Source organism: Kogia breviceps, chromosome 2 (assembly GCF_026419965.1).
Source record: "Kogia breviceps isolate mKogBre1 chromosome 2, mKogBre1 haplotype 1, whole genome shotgun sequence".
NCBI classification, from domain to species: domain Eukaryota; kingdom Metazoa; phylum Chordata; class Mammalia; order Artiodactyla; family Physeteridae; genus Kogia; species Kogia breviceps.
In genome coordinates this window covers 169,197,913-169,212,950 of record NC_081311.1, presented here as the reverse complement: position 1 = coordinate 169,212,950, position 15,038 = coordinate 169,197,913, and the positions used below count along the sequence as shown (strand labels likewise).

Genomic DNA, 15,038 nt, shown 5'->3' with positions numbered 1-15,038 from the left:
AGCCACAATGTACTAGTTTCAGGAAAATTAGTTTTGGACAGAAGGGGTACCAAAATTCATCGATGGCACCAACTGAAACCTGACAGACTTATTTAAACGTTGGAGTTTATCTAATTTGCCTAAATACATCTCTGTTTTCAACTTAACAGGGCAAAATTTTTAATTACTTAGATGTTTTAAAGGTATATGAGTATAAGAAGTCCTTTCAGAAGATTTATTGCTACCACTAGCTTTTCTTTGATGGGATATATCTGGACAATCTGACATATTAACCTTCTAAACTATATCCCTTTTACAAGTATTTGTTTTCTCCCTATAATATAATATGTATAGGAACATTAAATTATTGCATCATAAGGTAGTTTATGAAGATCTTAGAAGGATGCTTTCTATCAACACTGTTTGCTATAACTTTTTAAAAAGAGCTGCTCCTTAATTTCACTACCACATACCCAGACATGAAATACTACTGTCATGTGATACTGGCAGTGATTGTATTAGGATGAGCCTAAATCCAAAACCATGTGGATTCTTCAAAGGTTCCTGTTCTTTATGCTCCAAAGCTCTCCTTGCCTGTTTTCCCCACCGTGTGGAATGCTGGAGGGAAAACTAGCAAAACCTACAGGCAACGTATCTCAGTGCCAACCACCATAAAGGAAACGTCAGTCGCAAGATTCTGTGACTAGGATTGCTATTGAACAGATTACACTCCTGGCAAACTACTAACCCTGACCAAATCCACAAGACAACAACATCACAAAAGCAAAGGAGGAAATCCATGCACAGCCATTTTAGGATCTCTTGGGGCTATGATACAGTGACGGTTAAAGGTAGAACGACACCTGTGGGAAAGAAAGGAGATCATGTGATAAATATTGAGCAGAAAACCCAAGGGGCTCCTTACTCCCAGCTAGCAGTCGACACTGGGCTAGCAGTCGACACTGGGTAGTTAGTTTCCTTTTGGCTCACTGACTTTTAAACCAAGTTCCAATGATGGGTGAGAACATATTAAAGCACTTGTCTCCAGATTATAGTTTTTCTGACCACATGGTGAAATGTGTACAGGAGTAGTGAGGAAAACAGCAGTTTTACAAGTATTTCACCCAAAGCACAAACTTCTGACATCAAAAAACATAAATCACATAATGTACTAATATTGCTTTTTTATTTCTTTTATATATACTTGTTCAATGCATTTACCTATCAATTCTTGTTTGGGAGAAGAACACAGTCATGAGATTAAGATTGCTAGGAAAATGTCAACAATCCCTTTGGTCCCAAAGCTGAAAACAGCTGAGAAAAGCACACATCTAGAAAGGGAAACAAGAAACAGGGGCCAAAGAATCGTCTGAACATCCTGTTTGCTATGTTTTCAGAAAACGTAACATTGGTATTATAAAATAGTCATTTTCATATAAAAGATGGTTCTTGCAGCATCATTCACGTATCCCTTCAAGAATCATGTTTGCAGGGATCAGTTTTTTGTTTTTTTCAAAGAAGTCTAATTTGAAAGCAAAAACAATGTGATATCAGCCCTCCAAAAGGAAAGAATGAAACCTTTTTCTTCTTTCAACTGGTGCTTTAAGAAAAAGCAGGCTAAGCACTGAGGGCTGCCCTTCAGGAGTGAGCAGAGCCATCAGAGGGGCTGCTATCTTCCAGAAGCCGCACTGTGACACGTCAGCGTGGAAATGCTGGAGCACAACACAGCCAACTGGGAGCACACGATGCCATCACTGCCAAGGGATCGAGGAGATTCTCAGTTGCCCAGAACAGAGGCCTCACAGCACTGGGGCCTATCCTTCAGCTTCCTCAATGGGTTCTGGTGGTGGGAGGAGAGAGGCTGGTGGTGGGACTGTACTCGTTCCTCGAGAGACTCGGTCTTGCTCTGTGTTTGTAGACAGGGAGGCCACAGCAATAGGCTGCAGAAGAGTGGTTGTCATGCCAGTGGTGACTGTCAGACTGTGGCCAGAGCCCTTGAGGGTAAGATCTGGTGTGGGGAGGAGTGGCTTAAGGATGCTGACGAGGCAGAAAGCAGAGCCGCTTTTAGGAATGAAATTCACCTTGTTTTTGTCAGGGCAGTAAAAGGCCGGGATTTCGTGAAGTTGTTTTGGCCTAGACATAGAATAAACAACCCAATACTTTTAAGTCACAGAACATGAGGAGTTCTTTTCTTTTCTTTTTTTTTTTTAAAAAAGTAATAACTTACAGACACAAAAAAGGAAAACAAAACTCAAGGTATGTCCAAAGCTTCAAATGCTATTGACCAAGGACACATGATCCAAATTATTTATCTCAGAATGCTGGAAGGACATCAGATTTTGTTGCTGCTTTCAGTTCCCTGGTGAGCCCCGGGCACCACATAGGATGCTCAGACATCTAAGTGAAGATCTAAGATAGCCGATTTGAATAAAGAATTTCCGAAAGCAAAAGATATTCTAGCTGTTTAAAGACAAAAATATGTTCCACTATGATTTTTCCAAAGTCTGCACTATTTTGAAGGGAAAAGGCAAGGAAATTAATGACATACATTGTCTATCTTTTACTGAGTTCCACCACTGCGTGACTAAACTAAGGTGGGCATCGAGTTCTCCAAGTGCGCTTAAAAATCTCTTTGAAACAATTCTCTGAGTTAATAGCCATGGTGGTTTTCTGAATAACGTAACATAAATGTAAAATCAAAATAAAACTAATGACAGTCCTCTGTTCTGAAAGTTTATATTGAAGCCAAATCCTTCCCTGTCCCTAGTTGCTCCTGCAAATTAACCCAAAGAGTTGCAAAAGGATACGAGTGTTAATGGTATTCCCTGAAAATATAAAAAATTAAACTGTTAAAGTAACATGGAAGTGACATAAAATTAAAAAGAAATTCAAGTGGAAGAAGCTAAATAAATCAAGATTCAGGTGGGAAAAGGTAATACAATATGACAAAGTATAGTTCTCATCTCTCCTAATGAAATGAAAAAAAAAATCCAAATGTGCCAAGTCTGTACTAGATTCTGGAGACCCAAAGACAAAATGATCTACAAGGAGATAAACATGCAGTTCTTGGGAAGAGGGAGGTACTGGAGACAGACTGTATTTCAAAATCTTTAGTCTCCTTTATAATCTTTAATTTGTTTTTAAAACATTATTCAGAGAAGCTATGAATTACATCAAAGGATCCATAAGCTTTAGTGGACTGCCAGAGGTGTCCACAACACAAAAAAGTTTGAGAAGTCCCACAGGTGGGACTGACAGATGTGATAAAAATGGTTTGTAAAAGGTTTAGAGGTAGAACAAGGGAGTGGATAACCTGTGGCACAGAGAAAGAGGGGGAGTTTGGTAGGAAGGCAGTTTCTAGAGGAAGAAACATCTGAACTGGGTTTTAAAGAATGAATAAACAACAGATCTGGCAAGTAGGTGCAAAAAAAAAAAAAGTTCCGAGTACAACATTTTTGGGTGGGTATATTTTGCTTTGGGTGGGTATACTTTATTAATAGTGAATACTACCCATGGATAGCTTTGGCAAGTATAATAATTTAAGAAAAAAATTACATTGTTTAAATTTGTTTTTCTTGTGTATTGTTCTTTCTTGGATACAGTGGAAACTTAATACTTGAGTACATCTAGGGCCACATGTGTATTTGGATATATTATGATAAGAAGAGCACACACCCCTCTGTTTTTACTGACAGCATGGATTTCAATTCCTTAAAGAAGATAGGAAGTTGAGATTATGTTTCTTTTTTTTTTAAATAAATGTATTTATTCTTGGCTGTGTTGGGTCTGTGGCTGAGCATGGGCTTCTCACTGAGGTGGCTTCTGTTGCAGAGCACAAGCTCTAGGCGCGCAGGCTTCAGTAGTTCTGGCAAATGGGCTCAGTAGTTGTGGCTCGTGGGCTCTAGAGCGCCGGCTCAGTAGTTGTGGTGCACAGGCTTAGCTGCTCCACGGCATGTGGGATCTTCCTGGACCAGGGCTCGAACCTGTGTCCCCTGCACTGGCAGGGCGATTCTTAACCACTGCACCACCAGTGAAGTCCGAGATTATGTTTCTATAATTAAATAATGCTTGTATTTTCTTTCAAAGAATTATTAAAGATAGCTTTCATTCTTATTATTAGGAAAAAAAGGACTAATCAATTTTTATACCCTCCTCCAAATGAAGCCTAGATTTTTTTTTTTTTTTTTTTTTGTGGTACGCAGGACTCTCACTGTTGTGGCCTCTTCCGTTGCGGAGCACAGGCTCCGGACGCGCAGGCTCAGCGGCCACGGCTCATGGGCCCAGCCGCTCCGCGGCATGTGGGATCCTCCCAGACTGGGGCACAAACCTGTGTCCCCTGCATCGGCAGGCGGACCCCCAACCACTGTGCCACCACGGAAGCCCAGAGGCCTAGATTTTTAATTAATTAATTTATTGTTTGAGGTTATCTTATTAAAAAGATTGTCTTAAAAATTGTCTTAAAATTGTCTTAAAAATCACTTAAGACACATGGCTGCTAATGGATCTCAAAGATGAAACCACACATTTCTGAGATACAAACTTCTGACTTGGACATTTTTTAATGACAGAATCTAAAATCAGTTTAACTTCCTTTCTGCTTTCATGAAAACAGACTAATGACAGATCTCACACAAAATAACATAAACAATAACAACTTGTCTAGCTGGCACCCAGATCAAGAAACAGAACACTAACAGTTTAAAAAAAAAAAAGCATCACCAACCCCCTCCAGTCATGACCCCAACCCACCAAAAGGAATCATTTTTCACTCCATTTAACTTCGAGGAGGAGATTCCCCAAGAAACTCATTACCCACCTATTATACTTATGCTACTAGAAGCTGCAGGTACTAATACTACTTGAAAGTTTTCTTCAATTTAAGAACCATACATATCAAAAAGCCAAAACACACACACACACACACACACAGAAACCCTCAGAACTAGTTTAAATATTTTACTTTTTCCTTAAGAAGTTATTCTAAAAGGTTTGTATCTCAAAATAAACATAACTGCTTGCTAGCTGACTTTCTGAGAAACAGATGGTCAGGATGGATAATTATTATAGGTATTTTCATACTGACGTAAGGAATTCTTTGGTATTTTTTCTAAAGGCTTATGTATTTTCTTTTTAAATTCAGGAATAAATTAGCAGCTAAGAAATGGTGATTCCAAATTACTTATAATGGGAGGGACGGAAAGAAAGGAAGAAAAGAAGGGGTTATGTCATATTTTTTTTTTAATCTCTATATTGAAAAGAGGCCAAAATATCTAAGGTAACTAAGGAATCTAAGGTAATTAAGGTCAAGGAGTTCATTAATTGGGATCAGGAAACAGCATATGTGACTTCATTAAAAAGGACTTGCTGGGCTTCCCTGGTGGCGCAGTGGTTGAGAGTCCGCCTGCTGATGCAGGGGACACAAGTTCGTGCCCCGGTCCGGGAAAATCCCCTGTGCCGCAGAGCGGCTGGGCCCGTGAGCCATGGCCGCTGAGCCTGCGCGTCCAGAGCCTGTGCTCTGCAATGGGAGACACCACAACAGTGAGAAGCCCGTGTACTGCAAAAAAAAAAAAAAAAAAAGACTTGCTGGGACTTCCCTGGTGGTCCAGTGGTAAAGAATCCACCTTCCAATGCAGGGGATGTGGGTTCAATCCCTGGCTGGGGAACTAAGATCCCACATGCCGTAGGGCAACTAAGCCCACGTGCCACAAACTACTGAGCCCACGTGCTCTGGAGCCCTCATTCCACAACTAGAAACAAGCCCTCGCACCACAAGGAAAGATCCCACATGCCACAATGGGGAAAAAAAAAGAAATGCAAAATCTGGTCTTGCCCTTTCTGGGCCCAAATCCAACTACCTGTTTTCTTTCAGGTAAATAAATATACATTTCTAAAAACCAGAGATCAACCTCTCACTGACTCCAACCCCTGGTTCAGGTCAGAGTTATTACCTTTAAACCAAAATTAAGACTTGGAGAGAAAAGTATCCTTTAAAGAATGATTAAGCTAAAATTTAAAAATTAGGACCAATAATCTACCCTTGCTTTAATGCTAGTGCATCCACTTTTGCTCTAATTATGACATAACTGGGGCAAAAAGAAACCAATTTTTTAGACTCTGAGTAACTTGTTTTATTGATAGAAGGTTAAAATTACCTCTAAGAAATCCACTATTGGGTTACTGCTGTTAATTTCTTTTTGGAATATAATTAGGATATTTAAAAATGAATACATTTCCATGTGCTACACATCCTTTATATCAGTAAAATTTATAATAAACTATGTGCATTTAAAAAAGACTAGGTTTACCTCCTAATAACAGATGGATGTGCCATAAAACATTTTATATGTCAGGGTTTACCTTACGTTTCTTTGATCTATCTATCTATCCATCCACACACACACCCCGTCCTTTCTTCCTTCCCTTTAGAAACAAATAACATAGTTTTATGTATACAGTTCAGATATTGAGAAATTTTCCAAATGTAACAGTCTAAGGCAGATACCACAGGACACCAACCCACAAAACCAGTATTCACTCATAGTCATTTACACAGAAATTCAAACTGCTTTTTAAGTCCATCAGCCATTTCTCTGCACTTAGGCATATCTGAATTACCAATACGTCAATCAAAGATTTCAACTCCATAAGGTTCCATGTGGACCATTTGATTTTTACTTAAAAGAATGACTCCATTTCTTAAGAACTCTCATGAAAAAGTCTAAGCCAGCATTTTCAAGTCAAGCATAAAAATCCTATGAGGTTTCTTAAAGATGCATAATCTAGGTCCTACCTACGTCCATATTTTTACTCATTAGGCCTGGGATGGGACCTGGGAATCTGCAGTTTTAACTAATAACTCAGATGATTATGATGCAGAGAGTCTATGAAACACATGTGGAGAAATACTGCTTAAATTCTCTGGCACCAGTCAAGTTTTTAGACTTACATGGTGGAAAAAAAAAGCAGTTGCTAAAATGGAGTTTTCAATTACTGTCACAAAAGCAGATAGGAGACTGACAGCTGAGATCTCCTAGTAGAGGAGGTGAAGGGATTAAAAAACAATGCTCTTTGTGTGGCAAAATTATTCAGAATTTAGGTTAAAGGAAGCGCTGACAGAAGCGGCACAGAGAGGAACAAAAGGATGTCATATTTCAAAATGATTCTAAGATGTTCATGATGGAAGAAAAAGATACATTATGTGATTCAGACAAGGCTGAACAATCTCCACATTGTAGTTTTGGTTTCATAGTGAGAAAAAGCCAGAGGATAGCTTCCAGACTTACAGCGATAGTGAGATTGGAAGGTGAGGTTTATATAAGTACCATCATCCTCTCCTCAAATAATGTTCATCAGCTAATTTGCTCAGTTTCATACATACGTGCAACCCTGTAGCCACCACTTACAAAGCAAGGGGCCATAGCTACTGAAAACACAACGTTGCAATACTTGCTGGGCAGACTCTGAGTTTAAAACTAAGAGTACCTGACTAGAGTACCAGCCAACAGAAATATATGAGCACAGAAGATCGCATACCAAGGGTACCAGACGCCATTTAAAATTCTGCTTCTTCCGTGATCTTCATCACAGGAACATGTTTCTGCAAAGTAATAGGATTCTCTTCCCCACGTTGGCAGGAAAATTTTTTTTTTTAATTGTTTAGAGAACTGGAGACTAAAAGTAGTTAAAAACTGGAGGGAATTTGATCCTTGAAAGAAGGAAACCCACCTTGTGTTGAGATCCGTGGTCTACCTTGAACAAATAAAATGCTAAACTCAATGTGTGGAGCCAACTGTTTACAGGTTCAAAACTAACCACGGGTGATACGTTGGGGACAACTGAGGAAATGTGAATAACAACCGGATATTAGTTCATATTAAGCATAACTGTAATTTTCTTTGGTATGACAATGGTATTGTGGTTATGTAGGAGTGGTTACTTTTACTGTGGTTACTTTTAGGAAATGAATATTAAACTGTATTTGAGGTTAAATGTCATGTCTGCAACTTACTTTCAAACAGTTCAGCAAAAACTAAGCAAAATGTTAACTATAGGATCTAGTGGTGGATCTATGGGTGGTCACTGTACTGTTCTTCAGCCTATTTGAAAATTCTCATAATAAAAGTTTTTGGGGGGAGGGGTGGTGGGGGATACTTACGAGCATTCCTCAAAGACTTTGACCCTCTCACAGCCCTCAGGAGGTTCCCTTTTGAACATGTAACTGTTGTTAGGTTTTGGTGAGGTTGCATATTTGGGCAAAGGAGAGTTGTTCCCATTATCTGCAAGAAACAACATGCTGGATTACTGAGAAACACTAGCACATACGTGCAGAGTCATACTGTATTGGATTGTTCTTGGCCTCCACCTACACCATGAACAACTTGAGGGTAAGGAACAGTGCTTCATTAATCCAAATCACCCCACTATCTAACACAATTCCTGGTAAAGAGGAGATAATGTTTGTTAAATAAATGCATAAACAAGTAAGAGATTTTTATTTTTCTTCTACTTACCATCACCACAGCCTAGGTAGGTTATTATTTAACCTACCATCACTTACTCCTCAGCACTGAACATCGATCTATGCTGCTGCCATATTTCTATTCTGTACACAACATATGGGCTCAAATGCCACTTCCATTCTTCCCAGGACAAGTAACTGAAATGGTTCTTCACTGGTTGCTTATCATTCACTCTTGGTCTGCCCCTCAGAATCTCTCTATTTGATTTCTCTGCAGAGCCTCTGGTCACAATCTCTGCTCCAGGTAGCCAGATCCATATGTACACTATATGCCAAAGACTTTATTTTGCCTATAAACTTCTCTATACCTAAGAGGTCCTTCTCCATACATTTTCCAAAACCTCCTTCAAAGTCTGGCTCAAAGTTTTTGAAATCTTTCTAAATTAACCCTACCAAAGGGAACAAACACTTCTTGACTCTGGTATTCCTGTCCAGTGCTGATGTCCCCAGTTTCAATTATATTAACTTGAAATTCTAGACATGTTCCCTAAGTGTCCTAAATGTAGAGTCTGACTGTGCCAACTAAACTACAATTCCTTGCTGGCAGTAGCACTGTAGCCCTTCTTCATAAAAGAAATCAGAGGAGCTAACCAGTTGCTAGTCTCCTAAAGTCAAATACAGCAGGAGACAAAACTTATGGAGTTCCTATATGTTATTGAAGTAAAAGTAGAAAGTATGGGAAATCAAGGGACAGATTATAATAGCCATGGTTTAGTTTGTGAGGAGAGGGGTACATCTGATTGAGCGCTAAGTACCAGGGGCTGCATTCACTATCCCTTTTAATCTTCACAATAAGTATCAGAAGTAATTATGCCGACTCCTGACAAGAAATACATGGCCCAATCAAAGGATTTAGTTCAGTGGGTGTCAAACTGCTGCGCACGTGAATCACCTGGGGGCACCAAAAACACCTAGTGCCTGTGTCCTGTCCCCAGGGGTTGTGATTTAACTGGTCTGGGGTGTTGGTCTGGAATAGCCATGTTTTATTTAACCTAGAAGATGACAAAAAAGGGTCCAAATAATAAAATTTTACAACTGCCCACTGTCTGAAGTGACTTCTTCAGAAAATCTTATGTCCTCTGTACTCGCTACAGTCTAAGTAGTTTAGGTGACTGGCAGTAATGACCAGTTGTCATTGGACATGGAACATTTCAGGACATTCAACACACTGCAAGTAGAAAGTTCTAAATGAATGACTACTAAACTCAGCTACAGAATGTATTTAACAATAAATATCTTATTATTGCTCTCAAGCTCATGTAAGAAATAACTAGGATTAGGCTAAAAAAACACTGCCCTGGGCTTCCCTGGTGGCGCAGTGGTTGAGAATCTGCCTGTTAATGCAGGGGACACGGGTTCGAGCCCTGGTCTGGGAGGATCCCACATGCCATGGAGCAACTAGGCCCGTGAGCCATGGCCGCTGAGCCTGTGCATCTGGAGCCTGTGTTCTGCAATAAGAGAGGCCGCAATAGTGAGAGGCCCGTGCACCGCGATGAAGAGTGGCCCCCACTTGCCACAACTAGAGAAAGTCCTTGCCCAGAAACGAAGACCCAACACAGCAAAAATAAATTAATTAATTAATAAACTCCTACCCCCAACATCTTAAAAAAAAAAAAAAAAAAAACACTGCCCTGATACAGAGAGATGAAAGATCCTATTTGTTTTAAAAGGTAAGAATATTATTAGTAACTAATATGCAAAGTGCTATGTCTCCAATTACTTTCTGAGTCGGGCAAGTGGTTCAATACTATAAGTAGCCCACCACCACCACCTTTTACTCCAGGCTTGCCAGGAATACTCATCTTGCATTGATATAAGTCAGCTTAATTCTTATTAGAAATATCACAAATACAGATCCTAAAACACACTACTGTAACTTGAAGGTTTCACATTCAATTAAAAAGTAGTAAGATTGTAAAAACATGACAACTAAGGTGATAGAGAACAAATGCTTATCAGGACAAATGTTTATCTCATTTATACCAAACGAATGTCTCTCACTAATAAGGCGCTTGTATTAGTAAGTGCAAAAAAGGAAAAAAAAAGGTACAAACAAAAGCCTAAACCTACCCAACTAGACCATCACCTGAGCACCACAGTAAAACCTACTGTTTTGTACCCCAATTATTTTAAATCTATGTTTTGAACACATCTCAAAGTAATTATCTTAGTAGCCCTAAGCGTGTGCGCTCTGCTAGAAAATGAACAGAATGCATGATACAACAGGCGGTATTCACTTATCATCTGGTAGCAAACTCCTCCTGCAATGTACCTTTATCCCTGGGATCAACAAGCAGGTCATCAGCCGAACAAGGGCTCTCCTCGCTCCCCTCATTGGAGATAGTGAGAAAGGACGTGGGGGACACAGACTGGGAGCGGCTGCTGCTGTTGCTCCCCCGCTCTGCCCCGCCGGGGGTCTGCGTGTCGATACTGCGCGTGCTGCTGCTTCTCTGCACAAGGGGCGGAGGTGCACGATGGCCGTCTGGAATATCTTGTGGCTGTTACAAAATTTTAAAAACTTAAGTATTTTTCATTGATTTTGCATATAACCTATGCACATCCTCCTGTACACTTTAAATCATCTCTAGGTTTCTTATATACCCTAATACAATGCAAATGCTATGTAAATAGTTGCTGGTGTATGGCAATTCAAGTTTTGGATTCTGGATTTTTTTTTTTTTTTTTTTTTTTTTAATTTTTTGGCCGTGCCGCAAGGCCCATGGGATCTTACTTCCCCAACCAGGGATTGAACCTGCGCCCCCTGCAGTGGAAGCACGGAGTCTTAACCACTAGACCGCCAGGGAAGTCCCTGTCATTGATTTTGAAACGCACCTAACGTCACCCTTCCCCTGTTGTTCCAGAAGACTCAAAAGTCAGAAACCCTCTCATCAGCCCTCGCGAGAAAGAAGCCTCTGTGTTGCTCTGTGGGGACACCCGTTTCATCTGTCCCCTGCTGGACACTGAGCGGCAAACAGAGCCTCTGTATTCTCAGGGTCTGGCACATGAGTGGCCAGTGCTTGCTGAAGAATGAACTGCACTGAATTACTTATCATATGCTATTATTTTTAAAATTATAAAAAAAACAGGCCATTATAAAAGAGGAGAAATCTAGGTGTTAACTCTAGGTTCCACGTTAGAAGAAAAGGTTATTCACTGTGTGAACCAGTCATACTTGATGACAGGCCCTGCTACTTTCTCCTCCTGCCTACTTCCTCCAAGAACAGGGTTTTCAAAGAAACCTTCCTAAGTGAGAGAAAGCTTAATCACAGCAGTGCTAATTATACAGGGAAATCAAAAAGAACACTCAGAGGGAAGCTTGTGTGACTCACTCAGCAGGGAAACCAGCTCCCTGTATACCTTTGGTACATTTACCTTTATTACATCAAAGAAAGTCTCCCCGTCATTCAGTGGAGGAGGGAAGGAGGAGAGGGTGTGGGCAGTTGCATTTTCTCTAAGCTAAACCAACCTGTAATCTTCAGGGAGAGAATCTTAGGTGTCAATAAAACACTACTTTAAACTCCCCAATTCCTCTTTCACTGAAGAATGAAAGCTTAAATATACTGTGACATGGTTTTAAATATAAACAGGAAATTTTATCACTGTCTTATATATGAACCACTCTTATGCGTGTCATAGTTAATAGAATACACATTCTTATGTGTATTATAGGTAACAGAACCGTGCTTCAATGACACAGTCAACCAAACAGTAACTAACATAAGCAAGAGGTAGATTCATACTTTAGAAAGTATTCCATGTCATATCCCTCCCTCCCCAACAAACTCATAAGCTAAACTTCTGTTAAATAGAGTTATAGCCAATAAGAAGCATATCATCTGTCTAGGGGCTTTTAAATACAGAAAAACAAAAAATAGTTTCTGTTCAAGGATCCAAATTTAAGTCACATCAGTTGTCTCTATGAGATGCAAAGAAATGAAAACTTTTCATTCACTTGCAAAGGTCAAAGTTTTTCAAAAGAGAAAATTTTCATCCTCAACAAGGAAGAAACCCATGTAAATACAGAAACCAAAACTGTGAATTTTCTTAATAATTAGAAAAGTTAATGTATAAGAATGATTTTAAGATACAAGAGTACTTACTATAAGTTGTTCTTCCTTTTCCCCAGTCTCTTTAATTATTATTTCAATCTCCTGATTCAATCCTTCCACACTATTCCGGAACCGGGAGCCTGTTGATTTGGTGATGGGAATTACTGGAATAAGTGCACTCTTTGGAACAGGAGCCTTAAGAAAAAGTGGTGGAGGGGGGAGAAGATACACTTAATACTACCTTAAAGTTCTCTAGATGGAAGCATACTTACATTTGACATAGTTAACTCTAAAATAAATCAAAATAAAATTTATAGGCCTCACAAAAACTGTGAATAACCAAACCTGCTCCTTGGTATACATGAAATATAATTTAAAGCCAAAACCCCAGACAATCAAGGAGAATTTCAGAAGTTTATTCACATCTATGAGGGACTATAAAGGGAATAGAGATAAAGGAAAATACTAAAAAAAATGTTAACCTCAGATATTCTTTTATAACAGAGTTCAGGTTTCAGAACATAACTTTAAAGTCCTCTAGTGCCATAATTATATATATTCCAGGAAATAAATGACAAACAGTAATTTATCAAAAATAAAAGAAAAAATATTTTTGTGGAAAAATAAAATCACTTCCAAAGTCCATACACAGTAGCAAGATTACAGAATAACCTTCCTGTGAAATTTATTTGTACTGTCATTGTAATGCTTTTAATATGTTTTGTTCCAAAGCCTATCTCTAATTTTTTTTTTTTAATTTCCCACTGGCACAGTATTACTTTTGAAAAGAAATATCTGATTATATTACAGGATGTCACTTGGTTTCCTGACAAATACTCAAAATAAAATATGAAACAAGAATTGCGAGGTATCTGCCAAAGTTCATAGCAGCAGTGTGCCAGAAGATCATCTTGTATTGTCCTGCTGTCTGGTAAAGAAATGTGATTAATCCATCCTTCATTTAGGGAGGTTTCTTTGGAAAACCTCTCTCTCAGAGAAAAGTGGAGGCAAGGAAACAAAGGTAGTAACAGGGCCTCTAATCAGTTACCACTAGTTTCATTTGATAACCTTGTTGTCTGACACAGAACTTAATGTTAAACCTGTATTTCTCCTTTTTTATTCCTGCACACCTTTGTAATTTAAAAAAAGAGAGAGAGAGAGAAAGCACAACACAACAATTCTGGGAAACCAAAGCAAGACATTTGCGAGAAAAAAAGTCAAAGGGAAAGCTTCAATCTGGAGTACTGAGGCAGCACTTCTTCATTGCTTAGTTATATTTGGCCCCGAGTCTCACCTTCCTCACGTGTAATATAAGAACACAGCACTCCACCTCAGAGAGTGGTTCTGAGAATGAAATGAGAGGACAGGGGTGCAGTGCCTGGCCCAGAATGGATAGATCCTCAGTAAACAACAGTTACAATTTTTATTTTGTGTTTTCCCTATTATGTATTTGTGTTTTGCCTATTTTATTGTCTTTTCACAAATTTTTTCAAGTACCATTTATTTTCTTCTACATATGGAATCTTCTAACTTTCCCGCTTTTCAATCCTTCTGTTCCCCAGTCTTCTCCCCATACCCTCAAGCTTCTCATATTACTTATTTCCATTTCACTTCCATCTCTTCTTTCTGTCCCATCTTCTAGTCTCATTACCCACTATCAAAGGAAGGAATATGACAAATCTTAAGTTTAGATATTCTATAGGTGTTCTACAGAGAAATTTTATATAATTAAATTTTTTTCAAGTCCACATTTTTTATTTTTTATTTTTTATTTTTTTTGTGGTACATGGGCCTCTCACTGTTGTGGTCTCTCCCGTTGCGAAGCACAGGCTCCGGATACACAGGCTCAGTGGCCATGGCTCATGGGCCCAGCCGCTCCGTGGCATGTGGGATCTTCCTGGACCAGGGCACGAACCCGTGTCCCCTGCATCAGCAGGCAGATTCTCAACCGCTGCGCCACCAGGGAAGCCCAAAGTCCACATCTTTGAGTCATTCTCTACATGGTATATCTTTGGGGCACTGATATACCATTTCCAAAACTGTTTGTTGAGGAAATCTTTGCCATGTCAATATGTCTATTCTCTTGGTCTACTTCCTTTTCTCTGAAAACTTGTCCTGGTTAGACACCTTCAGATTCCACGAGTGGTAACAACTCTCCACCCAACTTAGCAGGTGGCTAAAGCACAACAGCATCACAGATCAAGTACTGGTTGGAAAATAAAACCTGAACTCAATGACACTCTATACTTAACAAAATTTAAATTTCACATAACCTCGCGTCAGCTAAACTATAAATTCGAAGTAACAAAGAGTGGCCTATAAGAACAATGAGATTTGTAAAAGGTGAATGGGAGAATTATTTTGCAAATTTACAAACAGAAAATCATGGGAGTAAAACTTGATTAAAACTATTCATATAGGTCTTCAAAGGTTTAGCTCTCATATTTCTTTTGATTCCCTCTTTCTTCAAATAAAAACATAAATACTGCCTA

The 15,038-nt window shown here is 39.2% G+C and overlaps 1 protein-coding gene across 1 annotated transcript in view; it reads right to left on the bottom strand.

Moving 5' to 3' along the window:
• Window positions 1–1,148: 1,148 nt before the first annotated feature.
• FAM117B (family with sequence similarity 117 member B) overlaps window positions 1,149–15,038 on the bottom strand; it is an 83,094-nt gene continuing 69,204 nt past the window's right edge. Inside the window, exons 5-8 of the mRNA XM_059053380.2 lie at window positions 12,598–12,741; window positions 10,770–10,995; window positions 8,135–8,255; window positions 1,149–2,112 (exon numbers count right to left, since the gene is read on the bottom strand). Of these exons, the coding sequence (XP_058909363.1) occupies window positions 1,794–2,112; window positions 8,135–8,255; window positions 10,770–10,995; window positions 12,598–12,741 (810 nt within the window). The 3' untranslated portion in view covers window positions 1,149–1,793. The remainder of the gene's footprint in view (window positions 2,113–8,134; window positions 8,256–10,769; window positions 10,996–12,597; window positions 12,742–15,038) is intronic.